The following is a 20,399-nucleotide window of genomic DNA, read 5'->3' on the forward strand; positions in this document are numbered from 1 at the left end:
TCTGTAGCAGGAGGAGCCATTAACCCACACGGGAAACAATCGCGAGAAAAAAAGAGCAGAGTGTCCTTTTGACAAATCATGTCTTGCGTTTTAGGAGCTCCTCCTGCAGCGACCAATCAGGAGCCTCGTTTCAGACGACTTGACAAACCTTTCTGTTGGGGTTCGGGATCGGTCAAGCGGCGATTTGATCAATGCATGGGCGCACCAATGGACTCCACAGTCACCAAATTATGTACGTTTTGCAGCCTTAGTGTCTATTGTCACAGCTACATAAGGATTGTGCTACATGTTAGTGTATTTTGTTGCAGTGAGCCACATTCACTTTAATGTTCAGCATATTTAAACAAGCACAATTTAATAACCAACAAAGAGCACAGCCTTGAATTTGTATAACAGTCGATTTCTCTAATTGAAAATTGTCTTGCATTATTTTATCTATGATTATTATTATTTCAGTGAAAATATAAGTGTTGAGCACACTGAACAAATTAAGGGCAGTGTGTTGGATTATGTTGCAGGAAATGTTTATAATGCGATGATTGTACGTTTCGTTTTCACTCTTTAAATCTTTGAGTGAAATATAAATGTGAATCTTTAAGCAGGAGACACATGAATTGGGCAGATGTGTAAGTAAATGGGATAACAAAAAGTAAAATTAAAAAGCCGTTTCAAAGTGAATTCTTGGTTCAACTTAATCATTACATTGTTGCTTAATCATTTAAATACGGAATAATTAATAGGGAAATGTAATGATCTTTTTTGTCATTTTTATTTTGAGGTTTTAAATGCCACATTTAATGAATCAATTTAGAATTAAAAAATTTGAATTCTTCAATGTGTTAATCAATTATAATTAACAAACCAACTATACGCAATACAATTGGAATACATTTTAACTCACATGACTCCAAGCTGAAACTTAACTACAATCTTTTGTTTACCAAGATTACAGGCGGTGAGCTCTTGAGTCTTAAATTACAGACATGGGTGGAGTATCACTTTAATAAACACATTTGGTCAATTAGTATCATTTTATGTAATTGGACCACCAGAGGGCATTGTTTGGCTGCAAACGATTAGGCCATGATCACAAAGGACTTAAAGACACAGCTCTTTTTTCTTTTCTGTCGTTATATTGCATCTGGAAAAGATCTGTATGTAAGAGCTCGCACCACAGTTTTCAGCTCATTTTTAGTAATCAGTGTCAAGTTTGAGGGTGATTGCATTTTTAGTGATTGGAAAAAAATCAAGGTAAACAGACGCTGTATATGTAAGGAAAACACAGCAGAAATAGTCAAAGTCTGAACAGTGTGACTTTTGCAACCCATATTAACACAGTAGTCCTCATACAGGGCTGTTCTCAAATAAATTCTGTCAGTTTTAAAACTGCTGGTTGGATGCTACTACTTTTTTAATGTGGTCTAGATTTTTTTTTTCAGTGGAGAGGGAATAAAGGTCGAGAAACTGGTGTGACATGCAACAAATGAAGGTCAACAAGATGCCCTGAATGTTATTACTTAGTGTACTTTTTCTGAAAAAGGAACAAAACAACTGTGCATTCAGTGCTTGAGACTGCCCCACCAATTGTACACTATACAAAGATAAGAGCTGCAACTATGAATTTATCTGACTAGTTCTGAAATTTTGTTGGGTTTAGTATATTATGCTATTATATAATCTATATAGATTGTTTCCATGAGCTGCTTCATAGCAGTAACAACAGCACAACTTGGGTACAAATCTTTACATTAATGGCTTTTTTTTTTTTTGCTGTAGCCCCCAATATGTAACCTTATTCCACAGTGCTGCTCTGTCTAGAGACTTCAAAGATCATCAGCACTGCATGTGCTATTGTATCAGTACTGTGTCAGTCTAAACTTTAAGTCAGCCTTTTTCAGAAATATCATCATTCCTTGTTGCAGACAGTGATGTACTCTGGCATGCAACTGTGGGTACAATCTTTTTTTTGGACATAATAATGACGGTTTGATGCCTGTTTTTGCCACAGAATGCCACTAGCTATGAAGACAGAGAATAGTATCTTTACTGTTATTGTTCTGTTTAAATTCAACTTCCACATTTTGCATCTAAATTCATTTTCCCTCGAGCTGAACAGCAGTAAAGGCATGCTTTGCTGTTACCATCGATTGTTTGTTTGCAAATTTATAGTGTCAGCTGAGCAGTTGTTGAAGAAACATTTAGATCCTTTACTCCAGTAAAAGTACTCATACACTCCACTATGAGCAAAAAGTCCTGCATTTAAAACCTTGCTTAAGTAAAAATCTGTGTAATTAGCAAGGCATACTTATAGTGTAAGTATATTGATGTTTTTTGAATCAATATTAATTTTATATTAGTGCTAATTTACCAACTTTATACACTGTTGAGTAGTTTAATCTGCAGCAGTTCATCATATTCTGTAAAACACCCACAAAGGAACACTTGCTTCATTAATTAATTAATTGATTAAAAATGTGGAGATACATGGTTTTCACTGGACAGGAAGGGTATGAAAAAATGTAATCTGAAAAGTAATTATAGTACAATACTACAATATTTGCGTCTGAGATGCAGTGGAGTACAAGCATAAGGTGTTTAGAATAGAAATACTTAAATAAATGAGTAAAGTACCTCAGATTTGTACTTGTTTCACATAGTTCTTGAGTAAATGTACTAAGTTACATCCTGCCACTGCTGCTGAGACGGTGACTCTCAGCATGGACCATAACAGAGCACAGACTGCAATAAATCCTGCACCAGCAGCATCACCTGGTGGTTAAAGAATATAAATGCACGCACACGTTCAACGTTGGCATGCAGGAGGCAGTGTATCCATATCAATGAGATGGACTCGGATTCCTTCTCGCAGCTGCAGCCTTGAAACCCTGGGTTGCTTTCTTCTTCCATCCTCCTCCTGTAATAATCAGAAAGAGCAGCTGTGTAGCCTCCCCCTCCCAGATCCACCCGCCCACCCTGGCACACAGAGCAGAGGTTAGTAGGGTCACTTTGTCCTTGAAAGTTTTGGATGCTCTGAAGGACAGCACGTCGAGATAAAATTTAGCGTGTGTGTATGCGTTGATGTGAGTTTTCACTTTTTGTTATAACGGCTACGACCTGCACTGGGGTTAACTCTGGTGCGACGTGAAAAATGGGACACCCTTCTTCCCAGCTCCAAAAGAACCACCAGCATCCAAGAAAATTTGAAGCTCTTTTAAACGTTTATTTAAGTCTTTTAGCTTCAGTGTGTTCTAACAGCAAAACCTAAACTTACTCAAATAAGAAAAATAAAAAGACAAGTCACTCACCTAACTCATAATCAAAAAAGACGTGAAACAAAAGGTTAAAAACTGTTAAAATGATACGCACCCCTACCCATTGTGGGCTGTTACATCAATTAGCAGCTCCCTGGAACAACCGACACAGTCAGTCATTTCAGTCAATCACCTGCAGCCCATCACACAGTCACATACACACACACTCTCTCTCTCTCACACACACACAGCAGAGAGCGAGACATCTACAACTGATGCACAGAGGACATTAAAGCACAAAGACATACAGTATAACACAAACACATAGAAAATGATCATAGACCCCGGGGTCGTGACACTACGCCTCACACTCTCATTCACTATACAAAGTCCACTGAAACAGAGAGAGAGAGAGATATAATAAACACATTTATAAATCATATAAAAAAATAACCACAAAGATATATTTTGTATAAAACACACAGATAAATATATATATATATAAAAGTGGCACTTCATAGTTCTTTCATTGACAAAAGTCATCATGCTGTCATCTGGAAGTCCACGGATCAAATTCTAAGATGAGAAGTGTCTCTGTTGCCATTGCAGGTTACTGTTACTTATTATTTCATGTGTAGACTCATTTCACATGTTGTCTGATCTTCATATTTGGCCTGTTTTTGCATTTTCTTGTCTTTTTTAGAGTTGATGTTTTTGTGTGGACCCCAGGAAGACTAGCAGGAATCTGACTGAAGAATGAAGAATAAACATAATTACTTTACAAAGATAATTACATGTCCTTCAGTAAAAAAAAAAAAAAAGGGGGGGCGGGGGGACTGAAGGGCAATAGGGATGTGGAGGCATGCAGAGCTACAGCAGACAGAGTGTATGAGAAGATTATTAATCAGTAGGTCCCTGCGGTGCTTCTTAATGATTATCCTTCAATCACACTGTTGAATGTTAAATGAATGTTGAGTTCTTGATGTGCGTGTGCTGATATACAGAGTGTCAAATCTTTATTAAACTGTTTCAGAGTACTTCAGTTTGTTTCATTATCTTGGGACACCAGATGGATGGCATTTGTTACATAAGACGATGCACAAAAGTAAAAATCAGTTCTTCTTCTACTCTTCCTACCTCTACTTGTGAACTCAGTTGTTATGATACAGTAAACTCCACCCATCTGGCGTCCAAATCAAGTTAAAACTAACACAAAGACTTTTCTGGGACAGCTATCTGACCTAGATTTGGTCAGAGTATCTGCAGTTGTTTTGCAGCTATCTTTACTTGGATTTCTATACACATGATACATACTGTACAGCAGAGTTTAACCTCGGGTCACGTGGATTGCAGGTCTGAGGTCAGGCCTGACGAGTCAGCAGCTGATGTCCAAAGATAATGACAACATGTCGGAGATACATGAAAACTAACAAAATCTGATGTCATCCAAAGCATATGAATGATGGGTTAGAGCATCATTTTGAGGATTCAGCAGCCTGTTCAGTATCTCCACGACATGCACACATCAAAACGAGTGCGCCTCTTAAAGGTGCATTATGTAAGAATTGACCACCTGTTGCAATCATACAAACCAATAGGGGGCAGCATATCACCAGAGTAACCGCTAACTGCTGCTAACTGTAGCTGTTAGGTAGTTAGCTCAGTTAGCCGTGCAGCTAGCGGTCCTATTCGCTGACTCTGCCCAGACTGGCAGCGGTGGAGTGTTGCTGTTTACAGCGCTAGCACAAGAGATTTGGAGTGAGGGAGGAGGAGGTTTTCAAGCCTGGGGCAGGAGCCAAAGCCGGCAAGAAAACCAGTGGACAGAGAACAGACTGGAAACTACAGTTACTCACTATCCCCTCTTGAGGTACAAAGTGGTATTACAAGACAGGACGGGCTGGTGCTAGCTGGCTAGCATGCTAGACATCTTTGACGTAAAGTCAGACTGTCACTTTTTCACATTCTGTTGATAATTTCACTCAATTTTTGAATGTTTTAAGTCAAAATTCTTTCATACTGCTCCTTTTAGCAAAATCTCCAACAGATCTATGAGGAATTTTAATCATTTGCTGAAAGAAATAAGGCAGCCAAAAGTCTATATCTGTTTTTGAATTACAGTCAGCACTCTTGTTGCCCATCTAGACTTGATGTATTGGCCAAGGAGTACAGCGTCACAAGGCTGCTCTTTGGAGAGATCCATGCCGGCTGCTGACAGGAGGAACTCTCTGTCCGATAAATCTGCGCCCAGGTCTTAAAGAGGCCGAAGCGAGCTGCAAGGAGAAAGAAATCCCGTCTGAAGGTGCGGGTGAAGAAGGCGTACAGGAAGGGGTTGGAGCAGGAGTTGATCGGGTAGAAGAGGACCAGCAGCAGTTTGGCGTCCGAGACGGTGATGAGAGGGAGCTTGAGGGCGGCCGAGACGGCGAAGAAGGAGATGGGAGCCATGCAAACGAAGTCGGTGAAGATGAGGACAGCCATGCGTTTGGCCACGCGGGTGTCGGCGTGGGCCGGCGCTGATGCTGGGTTGCGGATTGTCAGGTAGATGCTGAGGTAACAGACGCACACGCAGAAGAAGGCCAGGATGTTGAGGAGGAGAAGAGACACCACGTAGACCTGAGACACCAGAGTCTCCACGTCCATGGGCAGGCAGATACTCACCTGCACCACAAACAGATACACACATTTAAAAATCCACCGAAACAAGCCATTCGCTGATGTTGAAAATGAAGACGTTATGACCATATTTTGCTTACAAACGATTGACAGACTAATTGAGAAAATAATTGGCAGATTAATCACTAATGAAAATAATCATTGCAGCCCTATCTTATAATGTCCTCTCAGACATATAAAGCATTTGTAGTTTTGCAGAATTTTGGCATCTTTTTGAAGCATATAAGCTTAAGTTGGAGTTCATGCACCATCTTGCATCCACAACTGCTTGGACCTGAGCGAATTCTGAAGAGAGCCGTCAGTAAATTCCTCTCACAAACTGAGAGCACAGAGGAGTTGAATGGAGAATGAAGCACCCACCTTGCCGTAGCTGCTGACCCCAACTGTGGGCAGCAAAGCGGCGAGGAAGGAGAAGATCCACCCTGCTGTCATGACAATACACGCGTGTCTCAGGCGAATTTTACGGTCGAGCCGCAGAGCGTGCGTGATGGTGTGCCAGCGCTCCAGAGCGATGGCTGTTAACGTGAACACTGACAGCTCACTGGCAAACACCTGTGATTTACACACACACACACACATTACATTATTACAGTACATTTAAATTCAAACATGGACATTTATGAGTGTTGTTATTTATGCACAGCTGTCATATGTACTGTATGTTATACGCAGAGGACTCCATGCATGCATGCACACCGTGAAGAAGCCCGCAGCTCTGCAGCCCAGGCCCAGCTGCCAGTCTAAGGCGTGGTTGTAGTACCGGCCATGAGTGAGCATGTCTACAGTTGCTATGACTACCAGGTAGATGCCCATACAGAGGTCAGAAAAGGCCAAGTGGCACATGAGGAAACGGGGCACGGTCAGTTTGGAACGGCTGCCTGAAAAACAGAAAGAAAACACAATATCTTGGTTTTCAAAAACAATAAAATGTACTCACATTGATATTTTCTTGCAAAAGAGAGCAAAGCTTAGTTTGGTTAGTATGTGAAAACCTTCTGATTCCACTTTCAAATCAGAAAGGAAATAAGAATGTAGAGACAAAAGCGAGGAAGTGCAAGTAAAACAGAAGGAAACAAATGGTGAGAGAAAGTAGGACAGGATGAGGGAAGGAAAGAAATAATAAAAGAAGGAACTTCAATTATTTCTTTATCTCATTTAGAATCAGTAAACGTCTTATCTACAAAGCACTGTAATTAGAAGAGTACATTTGCTTCCTAAATGTGGTGGAAGACAAATTTAAAGTCTCACATAATGGAAATACTGAAATAAAGTGGAAGTACCTTAAATTTTAATCAAGTAAAGCAGTTTACTAAGTGTTTTTAGTTGTACTTTGTCACTTTCCGCCTCTGAAAGCAGTACCTTAATGTCTTACATGTGGATACAGGCAAAACAAAACAAAACAAAAAAGGAATATATTCTCAAAAAAGTATCCAAACTACACACAGAATGGGTTCATTTAAATGCCAAAAAAACAGAGGAACAGTATGACCACACGTGAATACCTAACAAGACCAGAAGTACGGCTGCGTTCCCCAGCAGCGCGAGGATGGAGATGATCCAGATGAGGACCCGGAGGGGGACGGGGGACATGATGTCCTCACAGGGGTTAAAGTCATCTGGGGTCGGGCTGCAGGTGAAGGAGGTGGAGTTGGAGCAGTGGTCCTTGTAGAAGTGACGGATATCCTGAGCCTTGGGGTGGGAGCACAGGGAGTTCCACCCTGATCTAGCACACAGTAACTGCAGTATTAGTTTATGAATACTGATGAAACAGAAATGAGTCATAATGAAATATCATTATATATATAGCAACAATATAACATCGCTATCATATACACTCCTGTTAGTCATTTATGGTTAAATCTTATGTGTTCTACTTGGCAATTAAACAGACAATATGTAACATTTTCACATTAAAATTTCTAAAAATGACAAGATCTCTGTTATATATTTAGTTGAATCGTGTACTTGCATCATCCCAACGTTTCCAACAATGTTCAAACCAAGAGAAATCTGTAAAAGGTAAGGGTGCATTTCATTGGCCACCTGTCAGTGGCAACACACCAAATGATACTTCAGATAGTGAAGGAAGTCAGCAAACGTGACTAAATGTAATGCAAATAAAACTTTAATATGTGCCTGACTCATGTCAGATAGATTCTCATCGACATGGTGGATGTTTAACAATGAAGACAAAATCTCCCATGATCCCATGCTGCTTCACAACATTTTCATTGTTTCGACTAAGGCAGAAATGACATACTGCACGTTTAATTGTAAATATCCCAAAATTGGATCATATAAATAAGGAAGTAAGGTCTGTTTTAAGATAAATATTATTCCCACGTTGTTGTTTCTGGGAGAGAAAAATATTCCCCGTTTCTTGTCTTTATGCTAAGCTAAGCTAGCTGTCTCTTGGCTTGAGCTACATATTTAGCATACAGACATGACAGTGGTAGTATAACTCCCAGCAAGAAAGCGCATATTTCGCAAACTTTCAATCCGCTCCTTTAATGATAAAATGTTCACCTTTTGATGATGATGATGCCCTCATACCTGTTCCGTTTGATGTTTTGGAAGGCGCAGCAGTGCGACGGGTACGTCAGGTTGGCCTGGTGGAGTTTGGTGAAGAGCTGCAGTGGAGGTAGCTCCTTCAGATGGAAGGTGGACTCTGCGATCAGCTTCTGGAGACCACCGAGGATGTAGTCCGGCAGGGTGCTGAGGGCTGTGTGGGAAACGTCCCTGCCCAAACAAACACAAACAATTTGGTATTTAACAGAGGAGGCACTTTAATTTCAGAATCCATGCTATTTCCAACAGATGTCTTCTTTGTTTGCTTTATGTAATAGGCATTAAACCAGTGATCAGCTATTTATCTTTCTTTGGAAAAAACTCTCCGGATTAAGAGAAGAATTTCATGTCAGCAAAAACTCCAGTGTTGTTTGAATAAAACTCAAATTTCCTTAACAGGAAAATTCATGGGGAGAGCCGTTGTTTGATTGCCAAGTGATTACCAGGATATGGAGAGACATTACAGCAATGATAGAAAAACAAAAACACTCTGATTGCTGCTTCAATAGAAATTCTGTAGGTGTTTCTTTCTTTGGGGAATACACAGGTTTAAAAAAAAAAAAATCTCTCTCTCCGGTTAATGACTTCACCTGCTTTCGGTTTATTTTTACCTTAAATTTGGCACGTTTCAGTTTTTTTTTGAGCCTCCCCACACATGCTGCATTGTTTCTTGTTTCTCTCTCCTACATCCTGAGTGTAATAAGTGATGATGAGCAGGGTGAATCATGTAGGCATGAGTTACTGTTAGATGTCATGCTTACAGTACCACCAACTCACTGGAACCCACAAAGGCGTTGGGACTGATGTGAGTAAGCTGTTGGTTGCCTCTTAGAAACCTGAGAGAGAGGAAGAAAACGAGAGGAATTAAATATGTGAGGTTTTTATTTTTATTTTTTGTAAATCTCCTGTTTGCAATTGTGTCTCCGCCTGTGACTCACAATCTGCGCATCTTTGTGCCGTTGAAGGCGTCACTTGCCACCTCCTTGATGCCATTTCTGGTGAGCCGTCTGTCATTAGAAAGGGAAGCCAAATTACAGTCATGTGGCTGCAACACAGAACAGTCCCTACGGTAAACTTATCTGAACTATCAAAGCTAATTTTAGTGTGTGCAGTCCTTTCTTTCTCTGTATGAAGACACAGAACACACAAATTGAATTGCATTTATTGTTATGTAAGACTTCTCCTTCTTCTTCTCTTTCTTCCTTTTCTGCTTTTTAGTTGGACAGGTTTGGACCTCGGAAGCTGTAGGCAAATTCTGACATATTCCAATTTTTACTGAAGTAGAAGTAGTGATGCCACAATTTAAAGGTGCTTAATTATATGTACGCATCATGCAATTAAAATGCAACTTAAAAGGAATAGCTTGACATTTTGGGAATTACACTTCACGCTGAGAGTTAGATGAGATGGTTGGTAACACTCTGAAGTGTGAATGCCAGTTAGTTTAGCTGAGAATAAATACTGGGAAACAAGGGGAAACGCTAGCCTTGCTCTCTCCAAAAGTAATGAAATTCACCTTCCAACACCTCTAAAGCTTACTAATTGACACATTATACCTTGTTTATTATGTGCAAAAATACAAATTGTAAAAATGGAAATTCGATGTCTAATGGGAGCAATGTGTCAGACTATTTCTTTCCTCTATGTAGATGCCAGGCAACCGGCAGGGGCTTCAGGAAGTCCCCCTGTTTCCGGTGTTTGTGCTAAGCTAACCTAACTGGCTTCTCTCTCCAGAATAAGCATATTTCCCAAAACATGTAACTTTTCCACTACAATTTAAAATAGTCAATTACAAATTTGACAAAATTTTTGTTTCGTTACCATATATTTTGTAATATTGAATTGCTACTACTCATGCTGTCACAATTAAATGGCAAAATTCATGTATGACCAATATAAAAATATGTCACTCTGAATTGCAGAGCCTGATTCAGTAGACAGACGTACATATAGTACAGACCTGTATGTGGTTGTCAGCAGGATCTACAGCTTAAAAGGGGGGCAATGGTCAAAATAAAGAGGTGATAAAAAGCAGTAAGAGTGTTAGGAATGCAGAAAAGGGAGAAGTGGGAGAAGACAGAGCTCGGTAAAGAGGGCAGGGAGTGTTTGAGGGAACATTCATCATTTCACATGTAATGCCCACTCGGAGCTGTGTGAGGGTGGAGCGCATGTTTCTAAAAAAGTGATGAGTCTCTTACATCTTGCCGATGGTTTGAGTGCAGAGGCCTCTGAAAGCATTGGCGGGGACTCTCTCTATGTGGCTGTTCTCTTCCAGGTCACTAAGCAGCACACGGGTCAAAAACAAAGGATAAACAACAAATAAAGAGAAGTTAATGGTTTAAGTACATTTTCAAGCAGATAAATTGAGGTGCAGAATATTAGGAATGCATGCTACAACCCCCTTCAAATGTGCTACCCTTTCGAAGCTGATAAACATGCGGAGGGAGAACAGTTTGAGGATGGATTTTTAAAGGCTGGAGACGAGGTGGTTTGTATCCCTGATTCTCCGCTCTGCAAGGAGCACTCAGTGCGTAGGTTTTAACTGCAGTGTTATTTGTTTAATGGTGTGATTTCTTCTTATGTGCGCATACAATAGCCTGTATGCTCAGATACACATGGGAATCATGGTGTGTGGGTGTGTGTTTCAGCCTACATTTGTAGAGCATATTTTGTACCGTGTTGAGACCTACAGCAGAAAGCCTTGGGCCGTGGACTGGATCTTGGTGAAGTCTGGGAAAATTCTCAGCTCGGTGTTGGAGATGGTCCTGTGATGTGCAGATTAAGCACCAAATGTTACTACTTTCACAAGGCGGCCTCTGCACAGCAGACACTACGACTGAGTCACACTGATAAAAATCAGACAATGTCGCATTCACTGCGTTGACTGAGATAGAAATTAACAAGGGATGAGTTTCCGGGACAATTCAGAGAGAAGCTCAGGTGGCCAAAAGATAAATCATTCCAGGATCTCCGTGTTCCAAACGACTGTCCTTTTTTTTGGCAAAAACACATAAGTTCACCATTCAGTATCTCTGAAATATTTAACAGTCTGATTATTCAGACCTGAGACAAAACAGATATTCAATTTGGAAATGGGATTCTTTCAACACAAGAGTAAGAGTCTACAGTCACACTTACGTCTATGAGGTTAGGGTGGTGCTTTGGTTTGTGCTAAATGCTAACATCAACGGCTAACATCCTCCTTTTCAGCATGTTAGGATGCTAACATAAGAACAACACAAAGAACAGCTGAGGCTAATGGTCACGCTAGATAAATCAGGATCACCAAATTCACATGGTTTCATCCTCCGGGGACCATGAATATCTGTAACAAAATTTCACGGCAATACAACAAACGTTTGCTGAGATATTTGAGTTTGGACCAAAGACCGACTGACGGACCAATTGTCAATCCATAGAGCCACGCTGCTAGCTAGCATGGCTTAAAACAGATATTCAATTTGGAAATGGGATTCTTTCAACACAAGAGTAAGAGTCTACAGTGACACTTACCTCTATGAGGTTAGGGTGGTGCTTTGGTTTGTGCTAAATGCTAACATCAACGGCTAACATCCTCCTTTTCAGCATGTTGGGATGCTAACATAAGAACAACACAAAGAACAGCTGAGGCTAATGGTCACGCTAGATAAATCAGGATCACCAAATTCACATGGTTTCATCCTCCGGGGACCATAAATATCTGTAACAAAATTTCACGGCAATACAGCAAACGTTTGCTGAGATACTTCAGTTTGGACCAAAGACTGACTGACGGACCAACTGTCAATCCATAGAGCCACGCTGCTAGCTAGCATGGCTTAAAGCTGAAGATATATTCTTGGAAAGCAATATTTTGGATATAAAAACCGTATTTTGGAACAAAACTGTAACATTTGTTCCTAAATAACAGGGCTTTCTTATCAGCGTGTCTGAAAACATGTCTCAAAAGTAATCAAATTGACATTTTTGTCATTGTTATGCAACACTGAATAGCTTCCTTCCTTGGATTTTATAAATAATCAACATTGTATTCAATCTCCAAAAGCATTAAGATATTAAAGTTAATAAAAGGCTGAAACCAGGTTAAAGAAGCTGTATTGTGGATATTGAATCTTGCATAAAATCAGAAATTTTAGAGGTCTAATTCAAAACACAATGCTCTTGTGCAAAGGTGCCCTGGATTACAAGTTTAATAGTTTAATAGTTGTAATCTCACCATAAACTCCTCTGTTTATGAGTCCTGGGTCTCATACACCAGGACAAACATAACGGTAAAGGTTCTGATAATGTCAGGGCGGGATTTTGGTGATGTGCTTTCCTTTATGAACAGTCACTTTGAGACTCTTTGAGTTACTTTGCAGTAAATACATTTAACTAGGCTGAAATGATGGTTAGCTTTTTTTCATGAGATGAAGCGTGACACTTGATTTATCTTCCAGGGGATCCGTGCTAATTAAAAAATGATGTCTGTGGTCGTGTGGGGGCCCGTCAGAAGTAGGCCTGTCACCCATGACCCATTTTGGACTCACAATCAGTTTGAAAAGCACAAACTGAGGAAGAAAGTCTTCCTCCCTGCTGCACTTTCACTGAGTACTCACAGATACTGCAGTTTCACGATGTTCTTGAATGCATCTGGATGGATGTGTCTCAGGTTTTTGGAATTTGTTATAATTCTGAAAGAAACACACACAGTCATGTATTCAGTGATATAACTGAGTGTCATCACTGCCATCATCCTGAAGGTTATACTTACATCTCAGCCAGTTCAGGGAGATCAGAGAAGGCAAAAGCTCCTATTCTCTCCAATGCAGCGTTCTCAGTGATGAAACTAAGGGGAACATGAAGGAATGGATGAAGAATATGACATGCATTGAAAAATTCAGCTGTTAACTGTCATTCACACTTATTCTTTGACGTATTTTGTCTCCAGCAGCCTGCAAAGCTTACTCCACAAGTGTTTGGGTGATGAGCTTTCTCAGAGTTTGCAGCTCTTCTTGTTCCATAACAAAGACTAAACACACAGGCACATTCGACAGAACTACGGCATGAGCACCGCCTTTTAGACAGCTGTATACTCACATGCTGGTGAGCCGCGGGTGGCTGGCAAAGGCAAATGCATCAATGATCTCCAGCATGTTGTTCTCCCATATGGTGCTGAGGTTGGGGGTGATGGAGAAGCACTTGTCAATCTTATAACAGCAATTTTGAGAAGATGCACACGCAAGAAGGCCAAAAACATCAAATGTAGAGAACGGAAGGCTCTGAACACTTGCAGTAGGTCCAACTCCACAGATGCATCATATCACAGAAAGTAATGCTCTGTAGCTATTTTTACAATTGGTGGAATCATAATTTGTCAAGCAAAAATGAAAAACATTTTCATAATCTGAATATTTTTGTGGTTTGTTGGTTTGAAGACATCATGATGTCATGATGAAAACAAGTATAAGCAGCAGACCTGCTTCCTTTAAAGAAAAAATAACCTACTGGAACATTTTAGCATAGAATATAAACCAAAGGTATGAAGAAAAACCATAATGTCAAAGATATAAATGAAAACATTGATTAATAAAGTCATATTTGTGTCTCAATTCTGAGCATTTGATGGGACATTTTAAATACAGAAAAACATTATTTGCATGCAAATAAATAATAATATACATAAGTATATTATATATGTGATTAATTTGTGAGATCATTCCAAAACTCCAATTACAAATTATAATGAAGCCTAATTCAATTTGAAACAACAAAAAGCACAGAATAAAAGACAATTACAAGTTTGTAGAACAAATTTAATTCAATACTTGTTTTATATGTAATTTAAACTATGAATGTATGGGAGTGTTCTAACACTTCAGCTTTATGCACTCTGTATGAAATTCAGCTAAACATAAAACTGCTTTACCACCAAATTCCCTTTTTAAATTAGGAGGAATTATCACCAAATCTAAAGAGAAATTCGACCGTGAGGTCTGAACACAGACTCTTCACCCTCCTCCGCACTCCTCTGTTTGGATGATCCATACGCATTTTAAGTGTTTTGACCTCCTCAGTTCATTATGTTCCACGTCAGAGCACAAACACGAACAACAACAGACGCTCTCACTTACAGTTTCCTGAGGTGCTGCAGGCTGTCGAGGGCGCCCTGGGGAATCGTTCTGATCTGTGTCTCCTTAACTATCCTGTTGATACAGAAGCAGCCGCTCACATCACATCACATCAGCCCTCAGCGATACACCGATAACACAATCGCTGACGAGAAATCCTTAGAAATCATTAGTGCCAGATTTTATTCTGTGTTGGGTTCAGCGAGGCCACGACCAGTTAGATACCAGCCTATTGACACATGTTGGTGATGTGCGAGAAGCAAGCTGTTCTGCGTACTGAATGTAAAGATCCCGAGCTGATTCTGCATCTGCTCATTGTAGACTCCATCTGAAATGTTCATTCACTGCTGCTTTCTTGTAAATACCTCCACTGTTCTTAAGCCTTGACCTTCGAACAGAACGGAACAGATGAGAACACACACATCGCCACCTGGGAGTTCGCCGCCACTGCTGCCATGAAGTGCGCCCTTGTCGACCGTATTTGCTTGCATGCTTCGTGAGTAAGATGATGCACATCTGCACTCTGTTGTCATGCATGTCTAAGTGCGTGCTTGTACAAACACTTGAGGTGATCCTAATCTTTATGCTGACCCCCGCTGCCACTACCCCACCCCTCCCCCCTTTGTGGCCTTGAGATTTCTTCAAAACGTTTCAACGGCCAAAACAACAAGTCAGTGTTTACTCCATGTGGCAATCACCTCCTCTTGCCTCATCCAGCTCTGTATCACTCTGTTAAAAACACCTAAACAACTTGCAGTACCTTCAATCAACACCTGTGGAGGCTAAACATTAATGTTTGAAAGAACAAATACAACATTCATCAACAATCTGCAGTTAGATGAAAAAGATTGATACTACTCACATGTGTATATGTCCTGTATGAAGCTACAGCCGGCAACTTAGCTTAGCATAAAGACTGGAAACGAGGGGAAACAGCTAGCCTGGCTCACTAAGTCATCATTAACACGTTGTATCTCGTTTGCTTAATCTGCACAAAAATCAAATTGTAAGAACATCAATTTAACAGAGCAAAGTTAGCTGTGCCCTGTAGCCGTCGTGCTAAGCTAAGTTAGCTGGCTGCTGGTGGTAGCTTCATATTTGCTGCACAGACACAAAAGTGGTGTCAATCTTCTTTGCTAACTCTGGGAAAGGAAGCGAATGAGAGAATCTCCAAACACGTTGAACTTTTTCCTTTGACTGACTGTGTTAACTGCAGTTTGACTGTACATGTGTGCTGTTACGTCGACTGTGTTCTCTCCAACGCCCAAGACAAATTTCTCCAAATACAGACAGTAAAGGCTACTATCAAGTCCTTGTATTTTTGTGCATACCCTTTAGGTCGATGGTCTTGGTGCCCATAGTGGTCTGCATGGTGAATTCATATTCATTTATAATTTGAGTGGCTAATGTTAACTAGTGATGGCAAACTTTAGCTAGCTGTGCAACTGACATTGCTGAGTCTGTTCCCTGACAATGCCGCTTATGTGTATTTGTGCCACTATTATGCTAACTTTACACCATACAGTTGATTCCACTGGTCGACAGTTGGTAGCGATAATGCACTAATGCACAGCTGCAATGAAGAAGAAGACTGCAAACCTGTAAACATGGACGTAAACAATGCACATTTTAAAATATTTTACAAAATGCAAATGTTTAGCACATTTGCAAGACACATTAGAACTGAATTCAAACCTCACTTTTGTTCTACATCTTTAACCTGTGGCTGCTTGGTGGCTGTAGATAGCTTTGGTTATACTGGGAGTCACTGAAGATGAGCAAACATGCTCCCTAGTGTAAATTAAAGTTTAATAAAACCAGAATTGGCAAGTTCAGTGCAAAATTCAGCAAGCCCCATAACTTTATGGAAGTGCGCAATTAGATTTCTGGAGTACCCCTTTAAGGTCCCAAATGAATTGGAAGTCATGCATGCCAAAAAAGCCCACCAGCAATTATACAACTACAACAATTTAAATGAATGAGAAAAAAGAAACCAGCAGACAGAAACCATCACATTCACAGCAGGTAGTTGTAAAACTAAATTATATATTATATATATTGAAAATGTAGAAGTAGAGTAGAGTGGAGGAGGAGTTGATCAGAGCATGTTGTTGTTGTTGTTGTTGTTGTTGTGGCTCTCCTGTGTGTTATCCTAAGCTAAACCAGAAGAGGCATGAATGAAGAACTAAGCAGCATTACCATTGTCTGTAATACCACAAAACAACTTGTAATGGTCTATTAGTATTCTTTCCAAACAGTTTCTCTGAGACGTGAAACAACAGAGCGGCTGATTAGCAAGCAAAATGCAAACATTTACAGAAACTGCAGCAATTTGCATTTGCAGATATTTGTATGCATCCCGTGAATGTGCGTTTGTCTGTACTCACATGTATTGGGTGTCTCTGGAGATGTTGGAGGGAATCTGTGTGACCCAGCTCAGCTGGTAGCAGAAGGGCTGGTAGCAGAAAGACACGGTTTGATTGGGCAAGCTGGTGTCAACTCCAGGTTTAATGTCCATCTCAGAGCCGGGCACCAAGGCTGCTGCCGTCTTTATCATCACAATCATTAGCATTATCAGAATCATCACCATCATCACTGCGGTCCAGACTGTTGTTTTTTTAGGTTTCCACTTTTAAAATATCCTTGTTTCTCTTCTTCTTTTGTTTCTTCTCACACTTATCTTGTCTCTGTTTTCCTGCCTGTGTTGACATGCATGCAGGCCTTCCAACAGAGCCCACACTCCACTTTTGATTTGAATGTTTTAGTCCGTCTGTCCGCTCTGGGTTCAGCACCAGGTCGATGAGAGAAGTGTGCTTGGGTGCTTTTCTGCCATGCAGTGGTGAATAATGGGGGCGTGTGAAAAGCTTTATGGGTGTATGAGGATGTAGGAGGTCTCTGGGTTGTGTGTGTGTGTGTGTGTGTGTGTACTTCAAAAATCTGGTTTCACTTTTAATTCCACGTTGATCTTGCTCTCAGATCAAATTGCACAAGGAAGTAATCCCAAGTCACTGAAGTGTATAGTACTGGATGAAATGTGCATGAAATCTGATCATGACTCTCTTTGTTGAATGCATTTATGTCTAATTTAAAAGTGATTTGAAAGTCTACACTGTAACAATCCTGCACAACAGACCTCACCTTGGTTGTCATGCATATGAGTCTCATGAGGAAAAAGATGAAAATTTGAAATAAATAATTGAAAATAATTTGACTTGCCAGACGATAGTATAAATTGTGTGTATATATATATATATACACACACACACACACACACATATATGTATATATACATATATGTATATATATATATGTATACAGAATTTCTCCAGCTGGGGATTAATAAAGTTTATCGTTTCTTATCTTCGTAAAAATCAGGAAAACAAGCATTGTGTTCTAGCTTCTAAGTTAATTAGATGGCTAACAATGCTGTAAAGAGACATTAAGTCACGTGCATCTAAAACCAATTCAGGATAATTATGGATTAAAATCCAAGAAATATTTCCAATGTGATCCTTCCGTTGTGTCTGTGAACTACCAGGTGGTGTTAGCTAGCGAATTTTGTTAGCTTTAGCTCCTTACTGTTACACGAGTGAATGTGCTACAGCAGTATGTAGTGCAGTATTTGGGTGATAAATAAAAAACAGTTTTAATCTATATTATGAACTGACTGTTAAAGTAAAATAAACATATTCATTAATGTATTCAGTTTGATTTTTTTATAACCTTTTCCAACTGTAGTACATTTGGTCAGGTTCAAGGGTTCATAGCTTTTAAGTTACATTTCAGTTTTAATGAGCCTGTAACTTATTCTTTGCTGTTTTTTCATCGCATGACTGTTTTAATGGCAAGTGAGTCTGCATTATTTACAGTTTCAGAGTAAATTATACAGACAGCAGGGAGTTATTTATTTCTGGCTCATTGTCTTGTTCTTAGTTTCAAACTGAAGTAAACATACTAATAAAAAACATGATTATGCAGAACAGGCTTAATTCTGTTTTGTCTCCTGTCTCAGATTTGTGTTGAAAGATGAGCACAGTTTGATAGCGATGGACATAACATTCCCTTCTACTCCACTCCCCACTCGTCAGCAGGACAGCCAGCTTGCAAGGACGCTCTTTCCGCATTCACATGCACGCGCATGTGCACACATGCACGCACGCACACACACGTACACACACACACACACACACTTATGTAACAATGTTTTTTTTGGTCATTTTTTCCCTTTCTGCATCTTCAGCTTCTCCTCTTCACATGTATTATTGTCCCTGGTATTGATACACTGTTTGTGTGTGTGTGTGTTGTACTGTGGGAACTTCATGTAGAGGAACAGCTCTTTATGATTTTTTCCAGGCAAGAAGAAAAACGCAGCCTTGAGATCCTGACATGACCGCATACACACACACACCTGCGAGCACACACACACACACACACACACTCTCTCTCTCTCTGTCTGTCTCACTCTTTCTCTCTCGCTCCCACAGTTTTGCTTATACACAAGCCAGGAAAGAGACAGAGGGGAAGAGTAGACAGTCTGACAAATGCAGGTGCACAAAGGAGTGGAAATGAAGGATGAAGGGCTGGGGAAGAGGATGATCCATGGCATCTCTCTTTCTCTTTTTGCGTGTGTGTGTGTGTGTTTGTGTGTGTCTTTGCCTGATGCCTGATATGAATTTGCAGATTAAATTTTGCTGATTGTTCTGCACCTGTGCAGGGGAGGTGTGGATGAACATACTGACTGTTTTTTAACTCTGCAGAATGCAACGAAATGCTTTCTTCTGTGCTCAACACGCTAATCAAAGCATACAATGAAAAAGTCAATAGACTGTTTCCACAGTGGACACATTAATATAATTAATGATGGATCCATTCCATTTAGGTGGTCAAGTCCATGGCCCTCCTATTGTGCATTTGATATATTAAGTCGGCACACTACCCCTTTAAAGCACGCTAGCATGTTAACATGCTAAATTCGTGCTAACTGCACGCATGTATCAACAAACAGTATACTTAACATAATTTAGCATGAGAAAATGTTCAGAGTTGCACGCCAGCATGTTACGAGGCCGCAGGTGTTAACGTGCAGATTAATGTGTGATAGTGCTGCCATGCTAACGTTAGAATTGAGCTCAAAGTCCAGCCAAGTCTCACAATGCATGAGAGGTGGTGAAATGACCACTACATGATGAACTCCTTTGATTTAGGTAACATGGCCTTTCATCTGGTGTCGCCCCCAGGCCAAGCTTCACATTTTTCATTCCACTAGTAATAAGGATCTAAGAATAGTAAATCTCTCTCCAGTTTTCATCCATCCAGGTTTTATTTTCTGGTGTCTTATGAAGATTACAGCATTACAGGGCTGCTGGTGTGAGCTTGCTCTCTCTAAATGTACATGTTGGAGGTGTATGTTATAACACGAGGTAACTATTTAGCCACTGGTGAGTACTGGAGTTGTTTCTTACTCATAAATACAGCAGGGCTGTGGCTTTATCTCTGCGCTCACTGGCTGTGGTCAAGGACAGCACAGCGGCAGATGGCTGCAGCCTAACACAAGCCTTTTGTTCAGACTCTTCAGCGAAAGACAAAAAAAAAAAAAAAAAAAGCAAAAGTGAAAGAAAGAGGAACAGCGAGAGAACAAGACAGTTAGATTTGGGAGGTGTTTGTTGAAACAGCGGGTCCTTGTAGCTCCTCTCACCTGAGGACGCAAGCTCCACTCTGCAGTCTCAGGGATCTTTCATCCGGCAAACGGCAACTCTGCAGAGAGTTATACTGTTCACTGCACTGAGTCATACTTCAAAGC

The 20,399-nt window shown here is 40.3% G+C and overlaps 1 protein-coding gene across 1 annotated transcript; it reads right to left on the minus strand.

Moving 5' to 3' along the window:
* Nucleotides 1-4,078: 4,078 nt before the first annotated feature.
* On the minus strand, nucleotides 4,079-17,402 carry fshr (follicle stimulating hormone receptor). Its single transcript, XM_041963195.1, has 14 exons — nucleotides 16,987-17,402; nucleotides 14,603-14,674; nucleotides 13,569-13,643; nucleotides 13,243-13,317; nucleotides 13,088-13,162; nucleotides 11,180-11,254; nucleotides 10,688-10,768; nucleotides 9,428-9,496; nucleotides 9,251-9,325; nucleotides 8,475-8,660; nucleotides 7,424-7,644; nucleotides 6,618-6,799; nucleotides 6,282-6,473; nucleotides 4,079-5,906 (listed from the first exon to the last, which is right to left on the minus strand). Exons 1-14 carry the CDS (start codon nucleotides 17,190-17,192, stop codon nucleotides 5,370-5,372), a joined length of 2,121 nt encoding a protein of 706 aa, XP_041819129.1. The 5' UTR covers nucleotides 17,193-17,402; the 3' UTR covers nucleotides 4,079-5,369.
* Between the last annotated feature and the right edge of the window lie 2,997 nt (nucleotides 17,403-20,399).

Source organism: Chelmon rostratus, chromosome 21 (genome assembly GCF_017976325.1).
Source record: "Chelmon rostratus isolate fCheRos1 chromosome 21, fCheRos1.pri, whole genome shotgun sequence".
In the NCBI taxonomy this organism is placed as follows: domain Eukaryota; kingdom Metazoa; phylum Chordata; class Actinopteri; order Chaetodontiformes; family Chaetodontidae; genus Chelmon; species Chelmon rostratus.